Here is a 17,395-nt window from a genome sequence, read left to right as displayed (position 1 = left end):
GTTATCGGATGAAGGTGGGCTGAATGAAAACCAGCACACACGGGTCACCAGGACCAGGGTTAGCAATTCCTGTGTTAATGGCTTTGGGCTTCCTTAAATGCATCGTGTGTGGTATCTTGCCTTTCACCTGCCTGCAAAGCCAATTTCCCAGCTGGGATAATGAAGTTAAGGTTTGCTGTTGAACTGCTTTCTATTCAGTTGGCTTTGTTCAATGTCTTTCTTTCCAGGCCTAGTAAAACGCTTTTCTTCAATGCACTAGAGCCTGCAGCAAAATACATCCATGTGCTCAGATTAAAACACTTATATCAAAGAATATAGGTCATTGCAGAGCAGAATGACAGAACAGCACTGTTTAATGTAAGGGAATATTAATTTGTTAATCTTCAAATAATCTTCCAAAGCATGCCGAGATCCTTTGGAAACTACCTGTTCTTAAAATGAGGCTTAAATAATACTTACCGCTAAAATACATTAGCCCATTCAATTAAGTCTGCTGGTAATGTTTTCAGTGTAGTTCTGGATTGGGCAGTGCTGGGGTGGTTAGCACAGGTCTGTGATTCTGGGTTCGATTCCAGACTTCAGTGCCCTGGTGCCCTAACAGGAGGCAGTAGCTGGACTCCCCATCTTACCGTGAGCAAAACAACTTTAAGAATTCCCTTTCCTCACTCCCTTTTCCCCCCCCACAAAATTAAATTGCTTCCAGTGGGACATGTAGCAGACTCCTTTGTCAGGGCTTCTCTTTCATTGAGCCAACAGCCATTAACTGGTGAAACAATTGTTGAACTCCACTCCCTCAGACCCCTGATCACAGAACAATAACCAAAGATCAGAAGCTATTGTTTAGTTTCTGCCTTGTCAAGAGCACAGCAGTTAAAAGACAGCAATTTTCCTTATTTACACACAATGTTAACTTTGCCTACATTGTCAGCCACCCCTGACTTAGCCCCCCTGCTACACAAATAAGAATGCTCTGGTAGTTTGCATTCAATAACTACCACACTTAAGCAGTGAGTCCATACCTTTAGTCAATAGCTCTTACACAATTGACAATACCTGCTCATCTCCAGGAATCACTGAACCGAGATCCCAACCTCCACCACACTCACGGGCCCCTCTGCGAAGACGACTAACCATTCAGTGCTAACATCGGCTCCACATATCCTCCATTATTAATTTAGCGCATGCATAACCCGGGCTCAGGTGCTTCTTTTAGCCTTCCCAGGAATCCTAATGCACAGCAGCTGAACAAGGCTGCAGTCAATAAGCAGGAGCGCTTCAGTGATTAATAGCAAGGATGGGGGACAGTAGCACTGATCCAGATACAAAGTGGGGTTTCAGCTCTGGAGCAGTTACATCACCTTTCTAACCACTTCACCCAATTCAGGATTAAGGGGGCGCCAGATTCTTTACCACCAAGCAAGGGGGGTAAAGTGGGGTGCACACTGGACAGGATGCCAGCCCATCATAAGACAGACAGACACACTCACACCAGAGTTAGTTTTCCCCAGAAGCCAATTAAACTACCAGCATGTCTGGACTGTGAGAAGAAAACAGAGCACCCAGAGGAAACCCACACAAACACAGTGAGAATATATCCACTCCATGCAGATAGCTCTCCAGGTCCAGCAGTGTGAGGCAGTAATACTCACCCCTGGAGCAGCTGCACACTGGAAACCAGACAAGTGAAAGGCTCCAGAATCGTACTGTACCACAGGTAAGGCAGACAGGTTTTAAAGGAGCCAAAAGCTGACATTTCTTCAGCTCCACTGCTTCATCACTTTAATAAGAATGAGAAATGCAATATAAATGTATCCACCACGCTGATCTTTATTTCAGTTTGTATTTGCATCTACCTACTGTAAAAAAAAACATTACAGATACTGACAAGCAGGAGTCTCTCACTGCAAACAATTCATTAGGTGGGATGCAAGTCCATTGCTGGGATTGTGCAAATAAGGAGGGCGATTTAGACACCAATGAACCTGGACAGTCTTGTCCAGCCTGTAGGAATAAACCAGGAGAATCTGAGCCAAAACAGTCAGTAAATCTTCACCTGCTGAAAATACTTGAGTGTAAAGGTTTCTTTAAAAACCACTTGCATACTAACTTTGTATGATGACTGACTTGAATTAGTCCTTATAACATGCATTGGTCTTATACACCATGATAAACAGTAATGAAAACCATAATTCTTTAAACAAAATCTGGATCTAAAGTCTGCAAAAACACATTGGATTTAAAATAACTGAATTAATATGCTTTTACTGTAAATGGAGACCTCTAATGGCCAGGAGAAACACTACATTGGTGGTGGTGGTGGAGGGGAGTCCCCATTACCTGTAAAGCGCTTTGAGTGGAGTGTCCAGAAAAGCGCTATATAAGTGTAAGCAATTATTATTACATAACTTTAAGTACCCTTAAAAGGCAGAGGAATCCTACTCCGTTGGGCCCCTGAGCAAGGCCCTTAACCCCAACTGCTCCAGAGGCGCTGTATAAATGGCTGACCCTGCGCTCTGACCCCCAGCTTCTCTCCCTGTCTGTGTGTCTCAGAGAACAAGCTGGGGTCTGTGAAAAGAAATTCCAAATAAATTGTATATGGCCAATAAAATGTTATCTTAATGTATCCTTGCAACTATTTGTCCTCTAGCAAGATACTACTGGAAACGTATCTTTGCACATAAGCAGACCTGAAGACACTTAAATCAACACCAAATCAAGACAGTGATCCTAAGAATGTGCCACAATTTATACTTACATCTGTTTGCAGGGATTGCTGCTGAACCTCTGAGAATGTGAATTACAATCACCACACTGAGAACCTGCACAATGTGGTTAACCAATGTGGTTAACCTCAGACTGCAGGATATCGCTGCCAATGCAGCGATCTTGATTAGGAGAGATCAAGAATACTAAACCCATACCACACAACCACATCCAGGTGAAGCGTTCATACCCAACAAATCACTTGCTTTATTTTGGTCATTATGAATGCTAGCCCAATCAGAAATGAAATAAACAAGTGGCCAGTTCCCCAGCATTTACAGAACTTGCATCCACTTGTACCATTAAAATAATTCCTGTATGAATGTTAAAACAGTACCAGAAACGCAAGTAGGTCATTAACTAGTCATGTCTTTTTACTGTTGATTTAGTCACAATTTGCTGTATAGTAAGAGTTGCATGTTATTCCACTGATGACAGACCACACTTGTTAAAATTAAAACAATTTTATTTTGTGCAAGTTTTTACAGAAACAACTTAGCTATCATCTTGTGCAGGCTCTGACAATACATTTGAAAGAATAAGTATTGGTGTCTGAACTTCTTTAGATTCAATATATGGTTCAATGTAGATCAAAACAGCATTACAACCCTAGTTACAATACTAATTAAGTCAATGCAAGGTTCATACCAGGTTCATCAATAAAATGGGATGAAAACAGGTGAATCCGACAGGACAATTCACCTGGCCTGAATGACCAAACATTACCACTTACAAGCTGTGCAACACTTTTAAAGACTTTAAAATTGTGAATAGACAAATCTTACTAGAAACATATCCCAATATCCAAGTTTTAAAGAAAATGTCAGTTACACTTCGTGGCATGGTCCACCTCCTTCACAGGGCTATGTTGAAATGTGAAAATAAGTTACCATTACACGATGAATAGTTACATCTGCTAACTTCTTAAACCTTTGCAAAAGAAAAAAATGCATGTTTACCATAAATTACAAAGCAGCATTCACCCCAGTCTAATTTAGAAAGTTCCAACAAGCAACTGAAGCAAGGAAAAATCAGTATTATTTTATTAGGATTTTGCCAATTAAGCTGACAATTTTATTTATATAAAAAATGGAAAACCAATTCATAAAACATGCACCTTTTAAAACCAGAATGGGTTTTCCATGGATCTGTCAGTTCTATACAGTCTCATTTAGAAAAGTTACACAACTCAGCTCCACAAAGGCCAAATGTTGGTCCCCCCTCACTCATCTGTTCTTAGCCACCTAAATAACAGCTCCAATTTCCTCAGCTGGGTTGGCATGACCCTTCTCTTGGGTCCTGAGCTGGAAAAACCTTCAAAACCTCCATGACTGCATGAACCCTTTGAGGAACGGAGTTGTGCATTTGACAAAAGCCACTACTGCTTATTTTCACAAAACATTACAAAGGTTTCACTACCAACACTATTGTTTCCCCCCCAAAAAAACTAAAAAATAATCATGCAGTTTTTCTACACACAGACTCAATTGACACCTTCCCTGCCAGCACAATGGAAAGTGACTAACAGAAGAAAAAAAAGCACTTAAGAAATCAGTTTCTCTGGACATTGTGAAACTCACAAAAATAAAAAAACTACCCCTTTACAGATTACTTGTAGAAAATTGCGAGGTGCACTAACGTTGTGTACTCAAGAAACTCACTGCTCCATTTAAAAATCAAGATAGTAGTCATGAGGATACCTATTGGGGGAAAGAAACAAAAACATTAGGCCAGAGTTTTCTCAGCAGACAGAACAATACAGCTGATAACCTAGATTTACAGTTGGATCGGTAATTCATTAAAACTACTCCTAGTTTGAATTTCAATGATTAGAAAGAGCCTATAAACTAAGTATGTGTCTGCATACTGTTCCCAGAGATAATGACAACAATAGGTGACTGGAGGCAGCCCCCTACTCCCACCAGGGAATCTGTTAGCACTTGGGCCAATGTGCATTGCATACAATGAAAAGCCATTTCAGACACCACCCATCTAAATGACAGACTTCTTTGGCTCAACAGCCCAAATGCTGCAGTCAGGATATGTATGAAGCAATATAAAGAGAAATACTCACCTCCATGTCCTTTTAATTGGAGTTTCTCTGCCTGACATTCTTATCCTTGTGATTAGCAGCAGCATTGCTCTTCCTGCAATAGAATTGTAGTTCAATCAGATTTCTCCACCAAGTAATGAAAGTTACAAAAGTCATATGCAATACTCGAAATCCCTTCAAAACAAACTCACTGAATATAAAAGCTCCAAAGGACATACAAGCATACTGACCAACATTTATTCCTGACATTTTAAGAAGCTTGAGGTCTACTTGTAATTGTAAATCACAAGTGGTCAAGTTACATTTAAAGATGTACTTACAGGGGGGCAGATCCTGAGTCGTCATCTGGTAACAGGACATAAAAATGTAAAACAAGGGAAAATTAGAACCTTAGCATCATAAAGAACATTACAGTAAAAGACTGGACAAATGCTACAAAACCCTAGTAGCTGACAGGCTGAGGTATGCTGGCTTTAATTTACAAATAAAACCCTGATAAAAACTGCTCTCCTATATGAACCATTGACTTCCATCCTTCTGCTCTATATTGAAATGTATGAAATCCTTTCTAGATGCAACGAAAATAAAACCCAAAACATACTTGACAAACCCTCCCTGTTAAAGGAAGTCATATTTCAATCCTTTACATACCAAAGTGGAACTGCATAATGTAGTGTATACATTTCAAAGCAATAAAAATTGATAAACTGCATTAAATGAGACCTCTTATTGAAAACCTCTTTAACCAGACTAACTAAAACCATGCACAATACTTTAATGTTATACATTTCCTGGAACATACTAAACAAAAACAACCAACAGGACTAAACTGTGAGGAATGCATACAGGCACCGATCCTTAGTGTAAGGCTACACACAAGGACAAGACTCATAAAATGTACCCCCCTCTACAAAGGCAACCAGATGACAACCCGGTTAATCCACAGTATTTTAATGATGCAGTTCCATGCATGAGTTATTTTCTGATGCAGCTTCACATGCAAAATAGGCTAGAATCTCAAACAATGCAGCACCACTTTCTGTGCCCCAAATGGGCAGCATAGAAATGAAGGAGAAGTAGGTCTTCAGTGCCATGTCAGACTAAAACTGACCCTTTCACTGGCAATATCAAATCTCCAATTAAAAAAAAAGCTGTTTCCATATGAACATTGAAAACAAGTTATTTAATCGCACCCCATAACCTCAATTTAACCAGTGAAAGAGATCTTCATTGGCAGTCTCCTGAATTTATATTAATGGTTACTTAACAGAAGCAATGCATTAATTACAGAAACACTCAATGTTTTCTGATCATCTCAGGGAGAAACCACTTCAGTCTGACATGCAGTATTGTTCACTTACCAACATGTAATAAAAGCAGCAGCAAACAAAGAAATAAAAACAAAATAATAAAAACAGTACCCGTGGAAAACAAACCAAAGAGAAAAATGAAACTTCTAATTTAAAAACCTAGAGAAAAAATGTACATTTTGTAATCAAAACAGCTTACATCTGCTACATGTATAAATAAAAGATGAAATAGTTTTAATTGAAGATTTATCTAGGAAATATAACTTGAAATGTTAAATACCAGAAAAATATCCCTTCCTACAATTCTTTAAAAAAGGCAATTCTTCAACCACCTTTAGTGGTTAGAAGAAACATGCATTTCATTTAACAGCAAGTGTTAAAAAAACCCTAAGGAGCTACCACTCAAAATTGCAAAAAAAATTAACTCACTCAAAGCTGGGAACCAAGGAAGAGAAAAGGTGGACATGGTGAAATTGTTAAAAGCTAAGAAGAATCGCTCTTCCACCACTAGAGGGTACACGCGTTAAAGGCTGAGGTCTAGAAACATTTCAATGTGTATATGAATGGAACAAGAATGCGGAAAATTAACTCAATAACTGGCACACAAGACAAAAAGACTGGAGCACCTACTAAAGATGCTCTCCTCGCTGTTAAAAGCATCTTGCCTAATCCCAAAACACAAAGGAAGCAGCACTCGTACCGTCAACGATCTCATCGGGCTTTCTCCTCTTCTCGTAGATGAAGATAATGGTGACGAGGATGATCACTTCTGCAACGATGCCCAGGAAGGGCCACAGGGCAGCTAGCCGGCTGCGCACGCGCAAGAAGATCTTGTCAGTGGAATTGCCAATCTCATTCTCCGCGTAGCAGATGTAGTTGCCCATGTCCAACTCCATGTCCAGGTTATCAATATACAGCGTTGTCTTCTCGGGCGTGCTCTTAACTTCATACTTGTCAGAAGTCCCGTTAACAATAGCCTTCAGGCAAAGGAAATCAAGTTTTAGTCGGTGATAACCAGGTAGCCAAGAATATACAAGGACCTGATAGCCTCTTTTCTAACACATCAAAACTCACCTTACTGTGCCACTGCGGCAGTGTCCCAACATGTAACCCATAAACCCATCAGAGTAGCCCTAACCCACAACCCCCTCGAATCCAGCTACAGTTTGGGCACCCCTGGTCAAATTGCAAAGAAATCAGAACAACCTCCGCAGGGTACAAACTTCAACATCATATTTCTGCACACTTTGATACACAAGTACTATTTATTGAATGTAACAGATTGTGCAAAAGTGTGGTTTATTCATTAACACTTTTAAGGCTTCAAAACCTGGTCTAATTTTGGAACACTGGAAAATGGTCTAACTTTCAAAAGCAGAAAGTTAACTTTTCTGCTGAGGGAACGATTTGCATCAATTATTGATTCATTTGTACTATTACTGATCAGATTCAGGTTACTGAAAAGAGATGATCTTGAATGCAGAGTTGGCCCCACGTTGTGCTTTATATGCATATAAAAAAATGTCATTACCAAGAGAAAATACGTGAATTTTGAAATAAACATCTACACGGATTAGCAACGCTACACATTGATGGAAACTTTCAGAAACCAAATGAATTACAAGTAAACCAAGATACGGTACTGTACTAAGCCTGAGAAAGGGACATACCTTTTTCTCATCATCTTGCATCATGTACCATGACCAGGTTGTTGGCAGGGGATATCCATGGCCAACACAAGTGAGAGCTCCTTTGTCCCTTTCATTTCCATGTTCAGAATGTTTGTAAGCTTTAGCCTGAGGCTTAGCTGTTGAGAAAGACAAACATGCAGTTTCACCAAGACCATATAGAAAGCACTGCATACAACAATGGACTAAAAGTGTATCCAGTTTAACAAGCGAGGTTTCCTATAGTTTTTGCCAAAACTTAAGCAAAGCTACAATAAGGTGCCTTCAAAGTATAAGCCTTGATCTTTTCACTCAAGTACTCAAAAAAGCATATCCCATACTTACTTTTTACTTCAATAGTGCCATTGGCTTCAGGAGTAGTGAGAAACACACAAGTATATATGCCTCCAGCATCACTTTCAGAAGTCTTCACCCTAGAGAGAAAGCCAAAAGCAGAAAGTGTTTGAAAAACAAAACCCCATTCAGGAAACCAAAGACCCCTTTTTGAAGTCCTTCAAACCCAAACTCCAGACGAACTATGCTACAACACCCTTCATGTTTCACAAACAGACAGCTAAAAAGACATCCTGCTAAGGGAAATACTAAGCTGAAGAAAAACACTTTCACAGGACTTTCCAAACAGAACAATAAAGTGCTTGTTATCTACAAAGTGCAAGCCTTCCAACCTCACGGGGAATTGGGGTCAGCACAGAAGCTGCATTACAAGAGCACTAATCCTCATTCTAGCGACTACTGAGCTTGCGGAATGCCGCTATGGGGAGAAACGCACGTCTGCCCTATCCGGCTCAGCGTGTCATTTCTTTCCAAGTGCCTGGGCCTCTGCCAGAGCAAGCGCCACCATTATAACAGGCAGCATAAATATGGAGAGAAAAACCCTGCTAAAAGAGCCCTTGGACACCAGTTCTCCTGCAAGACCCCTTGAATGAAAGATGTTCCTCCCCCATAAACAGCATAGGGAAAAGGCCAAAATGCATTCTAGCACAATTGCATTCTACTAATCATATTTCATTCCCAAATATAAGCCTATGAAGTGCCTTACACGTGCGTCATGCTTTGGTCTGTGCTCCCGTCCTCTGTATCTTTCAGCTTCTTCCCATTTTTCGCCCAGTAATGACCTTTAACTGGAGATGGTGGGCTCGTTAAGTTGCAGGATAGAAGGGTTGTGTTATCGCCAAGTGCCACAGAAGAGGTGTTTATCGGAGGAGCTGTATGCATCCAAGAGAAAGATGTTAGAAAACTGTGCAAGTGCACATATACATATACCAGGTACATAGCATAAAATTACTCAATTAACAATAATAGGCCCTTTAGACTTACCTTAAGTTTAAAATTGATTTGATAAATGTAGAATCACCTTTAAGCTGTTTAAAACCTATTTTAGAAAAATCTGAAATGTTTCTGCCAACATCGCTCGAACACTGTTACAGACACGCTTCATAAGGGTGAGTTAAACTCTGCATAAACACTTGCGTAAACTGATTTTCAAAACACTAAATACTAAAGCCTACATGAGGAAAAGGATTTCACCTTTGGACTGGACAACTAAAGCTTTAAATCTTTTCTGCAAGCGTTGTCTCCAAAGCTTAAAGCACACCAAGGCGTGTGGATAAAAACACAAAACATTAAAAACTACAGCAGTCACATCACACCACAAAACAGATTCTAAATGGAAAAATATAACATGGTTGAGGGCAACTGAAGGGAAAACTTAAAGGTCTCGAAATTCCACAAAAACCTAAGATGAAACTAAAACACCATGGTGGTTAACACACTGAGAATATACCCTGTAAACAGCCATATTTATTAGAATCCAAACTTCCAGAAAAGATGGGTTGTCTACATGAAGATGCCAACCCATTGGAAGGTTACGTCAGGGATATTTATAAATCCTTAATATACCGCATCAACTCAAAAGACATTCTTGTACAATTTCGAGCCCAGCTACCATACGAAATTGCTAACCAGAAATGCCACTTTTACTAAATTTACTAAAGACAAAGGACGGTGATTAGGCAATGCTTAAGGAAAGAGATAGGTAGGGAGATACTCAAATTGGAGAAGTTACACACAAAAATCAACATCGGTTCAGAAAACATACACACTGAACTCAGCTGCATTATAATACTGAACCATAAATGAAAGAGTTTTGGAAATTGTCAACTGTTTACAGATCCAGGAATCTATTAAGACTGTTAGCAACCATAACTGCCAGGGTAATGATTACCTTAAACCCCATTTTTGTTCGGAAAAGGCTCATGCGCAACAGCGAGAATAGTCCAACTGCTGGCAGCGCTTGAGAAGAGTGAAACGTTAGCTAACGTCTGACTGCTCTAAGTGTAATCCCCTTAATTCTAAAACCGATGCGGCTATTTGTGTAGCACACACCTTCTGTCCAGTATTATAAGGCACAACGCTGTCCTGCCATATTCGTTCGGAAGACAGCTAGAGGGCTGATGCTTTACTGGGACATTACTGGGACTGGGATTTGGAAGGCTCACACCCAGGGTAAAGCTTTCTGCACGACGGGTGTTTGAATAACAGGAACTGCCCACAGACGGAAAACTGAGAAAGATCTTTGTAACATCATGGGACCAAAGACCAAGGGACAGCAGTTTTCATTCAAGTTTACACGTATCGTTTCCTCGTTTAGAATACTACAGTACATCTACAGACAATTCCTGCTATAAAGCGTTGAGCACTGGCATTACTCTACTGAGCTGTAATCTAGGGGTATGACATGGAGGGGGGGGGCAGGTAGAGCAGGAGGTTGTAGGAGGGGAGCAAGTTGCTCGCCGCCGCCAGATTTCTCTGGTGGCCCCCCACCACCACTCACGTTCAAACACGAGAACGTTAGCCTGCGAGCGGATCCACTTGATTCGGGGGGTCTTCCTCAGGTCGTTGCGGTCGGGGTCATTGGAAGCTCGGCACTCGTAAGTACCCGAGTCCCCCAGCGTGAGGTTGGCGAGGTAAACGGCACTGGTGGCGTGGAGGATGTAGGTCGCGTTGATCCTGACCCGCTCCTGGCGCGCCCCATCAAAGAGCTGCGTGAAAGTCTCGTTGGGCTCCTCGCCCTCCACAAACCACCACTGAACCTCGGGGATGGGGCTGCCAGTGACCTCGCAGTGCAGCTCAGCACTGTCTTCAGTCAGTTTCATTTGGGACAGGGGGGACTTGATGAACCCCGCTGAGGCCAACAGGCGAGTCGGTGCATTTTATTCAGAGCATTTGGGGTTTTTGAGGAGTGAGTTTTGTGGTTAATTAAAACAAAGCAGGCAAAAAGAAAGAGAACAGATTAGAGTTTAGAATAAAGTTAAATGGGGGGAAAAAAAAGCATAAAACAGAAAAGGCCTTGGATTTGCAGTACCATCTGAGGTTTAGCAAATGCAAAGAGCATGCCACATGCTTATTAACCTTAGCATCTGCATAGTGGCTGTTATGATGATACAAATTGTATGATCATTTCCCTTTGTGTTTGTAAAGCTAGCAATCAAGTTCATTAAAAGGAAAACCCTTCCATCAAATACCAATTTAACATGACAGTCTGCATCATGGAATGCAAGCTTTGATGCTGACCGAAGAGCTATTTCAAATTCATTCTCATCCTCAGTATGATGCTCAAATCCAACGCCAGGTAACAGAAAGCAGAATAATGAAACAAAGAATTAAAACAAATCAACTTAATACAAAAGATGTTCTGAAAACACACTGAACTCAAAAGAACAAAGAGTAGTGGGTGTCAGAATGACAGATCATTCAAAATATGTCTACCAAAGCTTGCAATTTCATTCAAGGATACGTCAGCAAGCTTTTTACACCAGTAATTAAAAATATCCTAAGCTCTAAGATTTATTTAAATAAAGTGAGAATTCATAAACTGGCAGATCACCCCCCAAGACAGATGGGCAAATATCCTGCAGGTGTTCCAAAAAAGCTGAAGCTGCTGTAAAAGTGGATTACAGGAGAACATGAATCTGAAGCACTTCTAAATTGAACAGTCACCTTTTCAACACAAAGGCAAATTCTATACACACGTTTTGCTTTCATTGGTGTGTGAACTACTTGGTATATTTTCCCTTTCAAATAACTATAACCCAAAAGCTGTTACAAATGCATAGGCTGTAGTTTCCATGAAACTAGAAGAGCAGTACAGCAGAAATGTGCCTTCCAAAAAAAAAAAAGCTTTTCAAAACTCAAAACAAATGCATCTAGATTTTCAACAAAGCTGTGCACCTAATATTCCATCACCATGGGGAAACTGAAGTAAACATACCTACAATCTCCATAAGTGCTGAAGGGCAGAAGTCTTGCAGGTTCATTCAAACTCTGAGCTCTGCCTATCCACTTTAAAGCCTTAAAATATTTCTCATGAACACAAGCAAGTCTAAAACCGGCAGGACTCCGAAAACTACAACCGTCAACCCCGGGAGACAAAAATGCAAAAAAGCCAGCACTAAAGCTGTGAATTAGCCTGGCAGCTATAAAGAAAAAATCTTTTGCCATGGCAATCTATTCAAAAGGAAAATCCTTACATACTCAACAACTGCAATGCCTCAAGCTGTAAATACCATGTGACCTTTAATTAGAAGGCACTGCATTTGTTTTGCTGAACTGAAAGGTCACCTTCATGCCAGTACAGTCTCCAAAGGGAAATATATGCACTGCCTACTAAACAAACCCTGTCCATATTAACATACATGATCTGGTCAAGAAATACATTTTCCCCATCTACACAAAAATGATGCTTTGATCACCAAGATCTAAAATATATTTTGCCCATAAAAACACTATACAAAGATAGCTGCAAACAACCTGATTAGTTCAGCAAAACACAGGGTAAGGTAACATTAAGTTCAAAGAGTGCTATATTTTGTATCAGTAACTAGGAAACGCAGCTGCTGAAAATTAACCAAGCAAACTGTCCCTACCCAATAGAATCAAATTAAAAAAAACTTACTAAAAATCATGAAAAAACAAGAAAATATTCCAGCATGTTAATGTTTGTCGAAGGAGTAAGTATATAGAAATGAGCAATTCTCAAAATGGGTTTCAAAGTTAATAAACTACACAAGGTCTATGGACTCCATCACAGTAAGGGCAAATTCCAATGAAGGGCAACTGTTTACTTACATTACATTTGAAAAACAAGGACCTTGTGCCCGATTTAAACTTTTGGATGGGGCCAGTAGGTCATTGCTTGTCAAATAGCAACACATTCAAAATTAATGCAAAGTTAATGCAGTTTAATGCTGAAGCAACCTATTAAGCAGTCAGATGCAGAAAAGGCTACTTTGCCCCCAAAGAATCTAGGCCCAACTAGGCCAGAATTCAAAACTAAATACACAGGTACGCTGAAAGAGATTTTAGCTATACACAAATAAACCTTTACTACAGAAGTGTTCACTTCAGGGAAATGAAGTGAATATGTAGCATGTTCCTTTATTGTCTGATACAATGAATACTGGCAAAGGCAAAAATGTAATAAAATTAAATGGGAAAGTTTTTTTTGTTTGGCAAATTCAATAGAAGTAGTTCAATACTATTGACTATTTATAAAATACTCTTACCACTGCCAAATGCCTCCACGAAATCAAGTGCAACCAAAAGATTCTTCCATATAATACACAAAGGACTTTTTAATTTATTTTACCAGGAAGAACTTAAGTGAAATCAGGTGGATATTGTACTAGGATAGAGGAGGAAGTAATCTGCAACAAAAACAGTATGAACCAGCAGACATTGTTCTGACTTCTGTTATTTGTGCTTGCCAAAATATTACCCTGGCCAATATTAAAACTTTCATTTAAAAAGGTTTACTGCAACACAGACATCTATGAATCACAGGATTTATGTTGCTTCCTGAACAGGGGATCAAAACCTATAGCGGCGCCTAAACAGCTTTTTTTATACATCATTTCCTATGTTAGTGTCTGGAGTCTTTCTGACACAAAGTGGACCCAGAGCAGTGCAACAGGGCTGTTTTGATTACATTAATCTATTGCAAGTACCATGCTTTGATACTAGCTTAAAATTTCAACTGTTACTGCTGCAACTCACCACTGAAACGGTATCCCTACCAAAGGACAGGAATCACCATTTGTGTTCAAAAATATTAGTTCAGACCTCAATCACATCATAGGGCTTTCGACAATTACCAAGTTCCATGCTAAGCAAAGCAACTTAAATTTTCATCTCAATGCCCCCTTTACTTGTTGGCTGAACTTTAGCCATTCTCACCTTTTCTTTTCCATACAACACTCCTTCAGTTAAAATAGTTTAACCGAAAACCTGCCCAGTTCGCATTAAGCAAATTACCAATCTCACCCTCAGGAACCCCCTTTTCAAAATCAAATCTCAGTTCCCATTCACTTTGCACATCTCACCACAGTCACTTAACATTTAAAAAGGAGCCCCACAAGTGATGAAGAGCCAATTGTTTTTCTTTACACCAGTAACATACTATATAAATGCTATAGTATAAAACTACAATATGGGAGCTTGAATGTATTATTGTGCCCATTGCAATCTGTTTTTTTGGTGAAAAGAAATGCAATAAAAAGTAACACTTCCATAGCATTTCATAAATGGGAGGACACAAGAGACTAATAACCCCATGTTTAAAATCCCAGTTAGACTACAGCCACACAGTGCTACAGTGAAAGCTAATTTTACTTATGAACTGACACTGCCATTATAGGAAAAGTTCAGCTCTGGGACTGTTGTATCCCTCGGTATTATTGGCAGACAGCAACCAAAAGCACTTGTCATTGCATAACGAGCAGAAAACGATTTACCTAGTAACAGCACAGTAACTCCACTGTTCTAGAAAACAATTCCCAAGAAGAATATTCTACATTTTACATAAACCGTATGCCAAGAAATCTTCTCTTATATAATGCTTTAGGCATAACGTGAATAAAACCCACTGCAAAAACTGGTAAATTCAACACAAGGTCTCACTCCTTACCCTTTTAACTGAACAATTTTTCATTGCTTGCTCTACACAAACAGAACCTGATGTGGACAGTGCAAGCCACAATTTCAAAACACCATTTAAATAATTTACATTCCCACAACTTTCCGAAAACACGGTTTGTGAATGTATAACTGTCCCTGTTCAATTTAACTGTGACGGCTTTCTTGGTCATATTCATGACGCCTCCTTAGCACAATACCGAGCACCCTGTCATCTTGCAATGACTGCTTTAGTATGGAAAAAGATGCAGCCACACTGCTGGTGAACAATAGCTGGGCATGGCTTCATTCAAGAACAGATAGGTTCTCAGACCCATCAGGCCTTGCTATGCACAGTACACCAGAGACGTATGGGTATAAACTGAAAGATATGTACCAAGCCTCTACCTCCTTAACAGACTATAGTGGCCCAAATTACTTTTGTATCCTTGACTATGTTACACAACTCTACAGTAGTCAAACCCCTATGAGTGGGCCTCAATTAGTTTTTACCCAGTTAAAATTAAATTCCCCTCGTGACCAGTTACTGACACAGCTTGTGGCTTCCTGCTTACAAACTCAGTACGGCCCTTTCAGTCACGGACCTTCGGCATCACAAGTGTTGGAATAATAGCAGATAATGAGATTTAACTAATCACATGCCTCTCCACCATCCTGGAGGCCAAGACAGTGCTTCCAGCTGCCTAAGAACAAGGGATTTTCAGTTGACATCACCTGGCTCCAGCTCAACGTCAGACTGCATCAGCGCTCCTTCACATCTCTCCAAGCAACAGGAAAGGAAAACGGCAGACCGCAGTTGTAAATGCTTAATGTGAATATCAAGCACGGAAGCAAAGCATTTTAGTTGTCTCCTCTGCTGGATGCAAAAAATACATCCTGAAACTCAATAGCATATTTCAGGTGAGGCACCTACAAATAGCTAAACCTGCTCTTTCCTTAAATGGCTCTTTTCTCGCCCTTTAACTGTGCTAAATTTAAACGAACATATCGCAGGCGTACTGAACACCGCCTAATCCATTGTTATGCTGAAACGGGGCTCCTAAAGCCCTACATCGGAAGACGGTGATCGATGCGGCGATAAACCCGACAGATCGGCCTTGCCTGTTTGAAACGCTCCTTCTTAAGATCGATCAAATTAGCGACATGAAGCCGCCACACATTCCAAAAACAGGTCGTTCTGATTTAAACCCCATCGGGAAGTTTCGTGAGAAGTTTTACCGTTTTTTTCTAATTCCTGAAGGCACGGGAGGTAAACTGGGTTTATCCGGCGGATTAAGCAGCATGTGGTGTTAACAATTCTACAACGGCCTCTCCGACTAACACAGGAAGATTATTACAGCTACCTTTTCTAAAACTTTTTACGATCTAGCTTCCATATTGACTGCAAAACGAATTTTATACGTTAATACTAATAATAATAATTATATTAAGGTCGCTCCTGCGTTATCTTACGAAAACACGTTGCCTCCCAAGAGCACCACCCAATGTCGCCCTCATTACGCAGTAACAGGCCATAAGTAAAACACATTTGCTTAAACTAAAGTTTGAACCGACCCCGAATGACTATCGGGGTACGTTTGACCATTTAGGGACACTAAAAACGAACAAAAAAATGAAACATGCTTTAAAATCTCACGTGTCTATACGTAGCGATTACATGTCCGACGTATACGTAGAGATTGTTCACCACACGCCAAATTACCCACCTACTCGTATCACCGTATCCCTACATGGGAATAACGTTTATACGCCGTGTTTAAAAAAACACACCATTAAAAACACAAATGACCTGTAAACATCGCAAAAGAACGTAGCTCATGAAAGAAAACAAAACAAGTCAAACCCCCCCCCCATCTTAAAAAAAAAACAGACATACGTGCCTCCGTCGCGCCTCTATGGAAAGGCACGCTTTCAAAAACGTCGATATTAAAAAGAGTCTTTTCGAGCCCGAGGGTCATCTGGACCTGAAGGCTGCTGTAACACGACCTCGGCCATTTTCTTACCGGCTACCGCCACTGTTTACCGAGCCGCCTCACGCTCACCCGACAAAAAAAAACAACAGATTATTATAGGCTTGTGTTCACCAACGTTTCACGGTGGACCTGACCATCGCATTTATATTTCTACAGTATGGGGGGAAAAAAGAAACAGGGGGACCATTGTACCCATTTCTGTTGACCGCGGTCAACCCATGACATTCTTGTTTGTTATACAAAAAAAGGGAGGGCTACCGACGAGGGGAGGAGAAAAACAGACGAGCGTCTTACCTGTCATGGCACTGGCCCCGTACAAGAACACCAACAGGACACCCGCTGTACAAAACACCGCCATCGTACGGGCTTTGTCACAAACCATCACGGCTCAAATTAAAAGTCGAAGCGCCTCTGGATCAATTCGAACCAACGGACGGCTCCGGCTCTGCCCTCTGCCTCGCACTGGCTCGAGCCCCCTCCGTCGTCCTCTATTTGTTCCTCGTCACGCGCCGCGCCGTGCACGCGCACGTACCCGCCCATTTCCGGCCGCGTGCGCGCGTCACGCCCCGGCGTGGGCGGGGTTGAGGTTACGTGACCGAGAGCAGCAGCAGCCGCGGCGTGTGTCGGAAGACGACG

General features: G+C 40.8%; 1 protein-coding gene across 4 annotated transcripts; it reads right to left on the bottom strand.

Annotated features, from left to right (window-relative positions):
* Nucleotides 1-3,208: 3,208 nt before the first annotated feature.
* bsg (basigin) lies at nucleotides 3,209-17,272 on the bottom strand. Of its 4 annotated transcripts, none has more exons than XM_015365635.2 (9): nucleotides 17,054-17,272; nucleotides 10,648-10,998; nucleotides 8,854-9,019; nucleotides 8,139-8,227; nucleotides 7,797-7,933; nucleotides 6,827-7,103; nucleotides 5,137-5,149; nucleotides 4,838-4,910; nucleotides 3,209-4,463 (listed from the first exon to the last, which is right to left on the bottom strand). In XM_015365635.2, exons 1-8 carry the CDS (start codon nucleotides 17,139-17,141, stop codon nucleotides 4,850-4,852), a joined length of 1,182 nt encoding a protein of 393 aa, XP_015221121.1. In that variant the 5' UTR covers nucleotides 17,142-17,272; the 3' UTR covers nucleotides 3,209-4,463; nucleotides 4,838-4,849. The 4 variants fall into 4 exon arrangements, with proteins under 4 accessions (XP_015221121.1, XP_015221120.1, XP_069041969.1 ...); XM_015365634.2 differs by having other exon boundaries at nucleotides 5,137-5,161; nucleotides 17,054-17,271; XM_069185868.1 differs by lacking the exon at nucleotides 17,054-17,272 and adding an exon at nucleotides 16,663-16,966 and having other exon boundaries at nucleotides 5,137-5,161.
* Between the last annotated feature and the right edge of the window lie 123 nt (nucleotides 17,273-17,395).

Source organism: Lepisosteus oculatus, chromosome 29 (assembly GCF_040954835.1).
Source record: "Lepisosteus oculatus isolate fLepOcu1 chromosome 29, fLepOcu1.hap2, whole genome shotgun sequence".
Classification (NCBI taxonomy): Eukaryota; Metazoa; Chordata; class Actinopteri; order Semionotiformes; family Lepisosteidae; genus Lepisosteus; species Lepisosteus oculatus.
The sequence above is the reverse complement of the archived record's forward strand: the minus strand, read 5'-3'. Positions and strand labels throughout refer to the sequence as shown.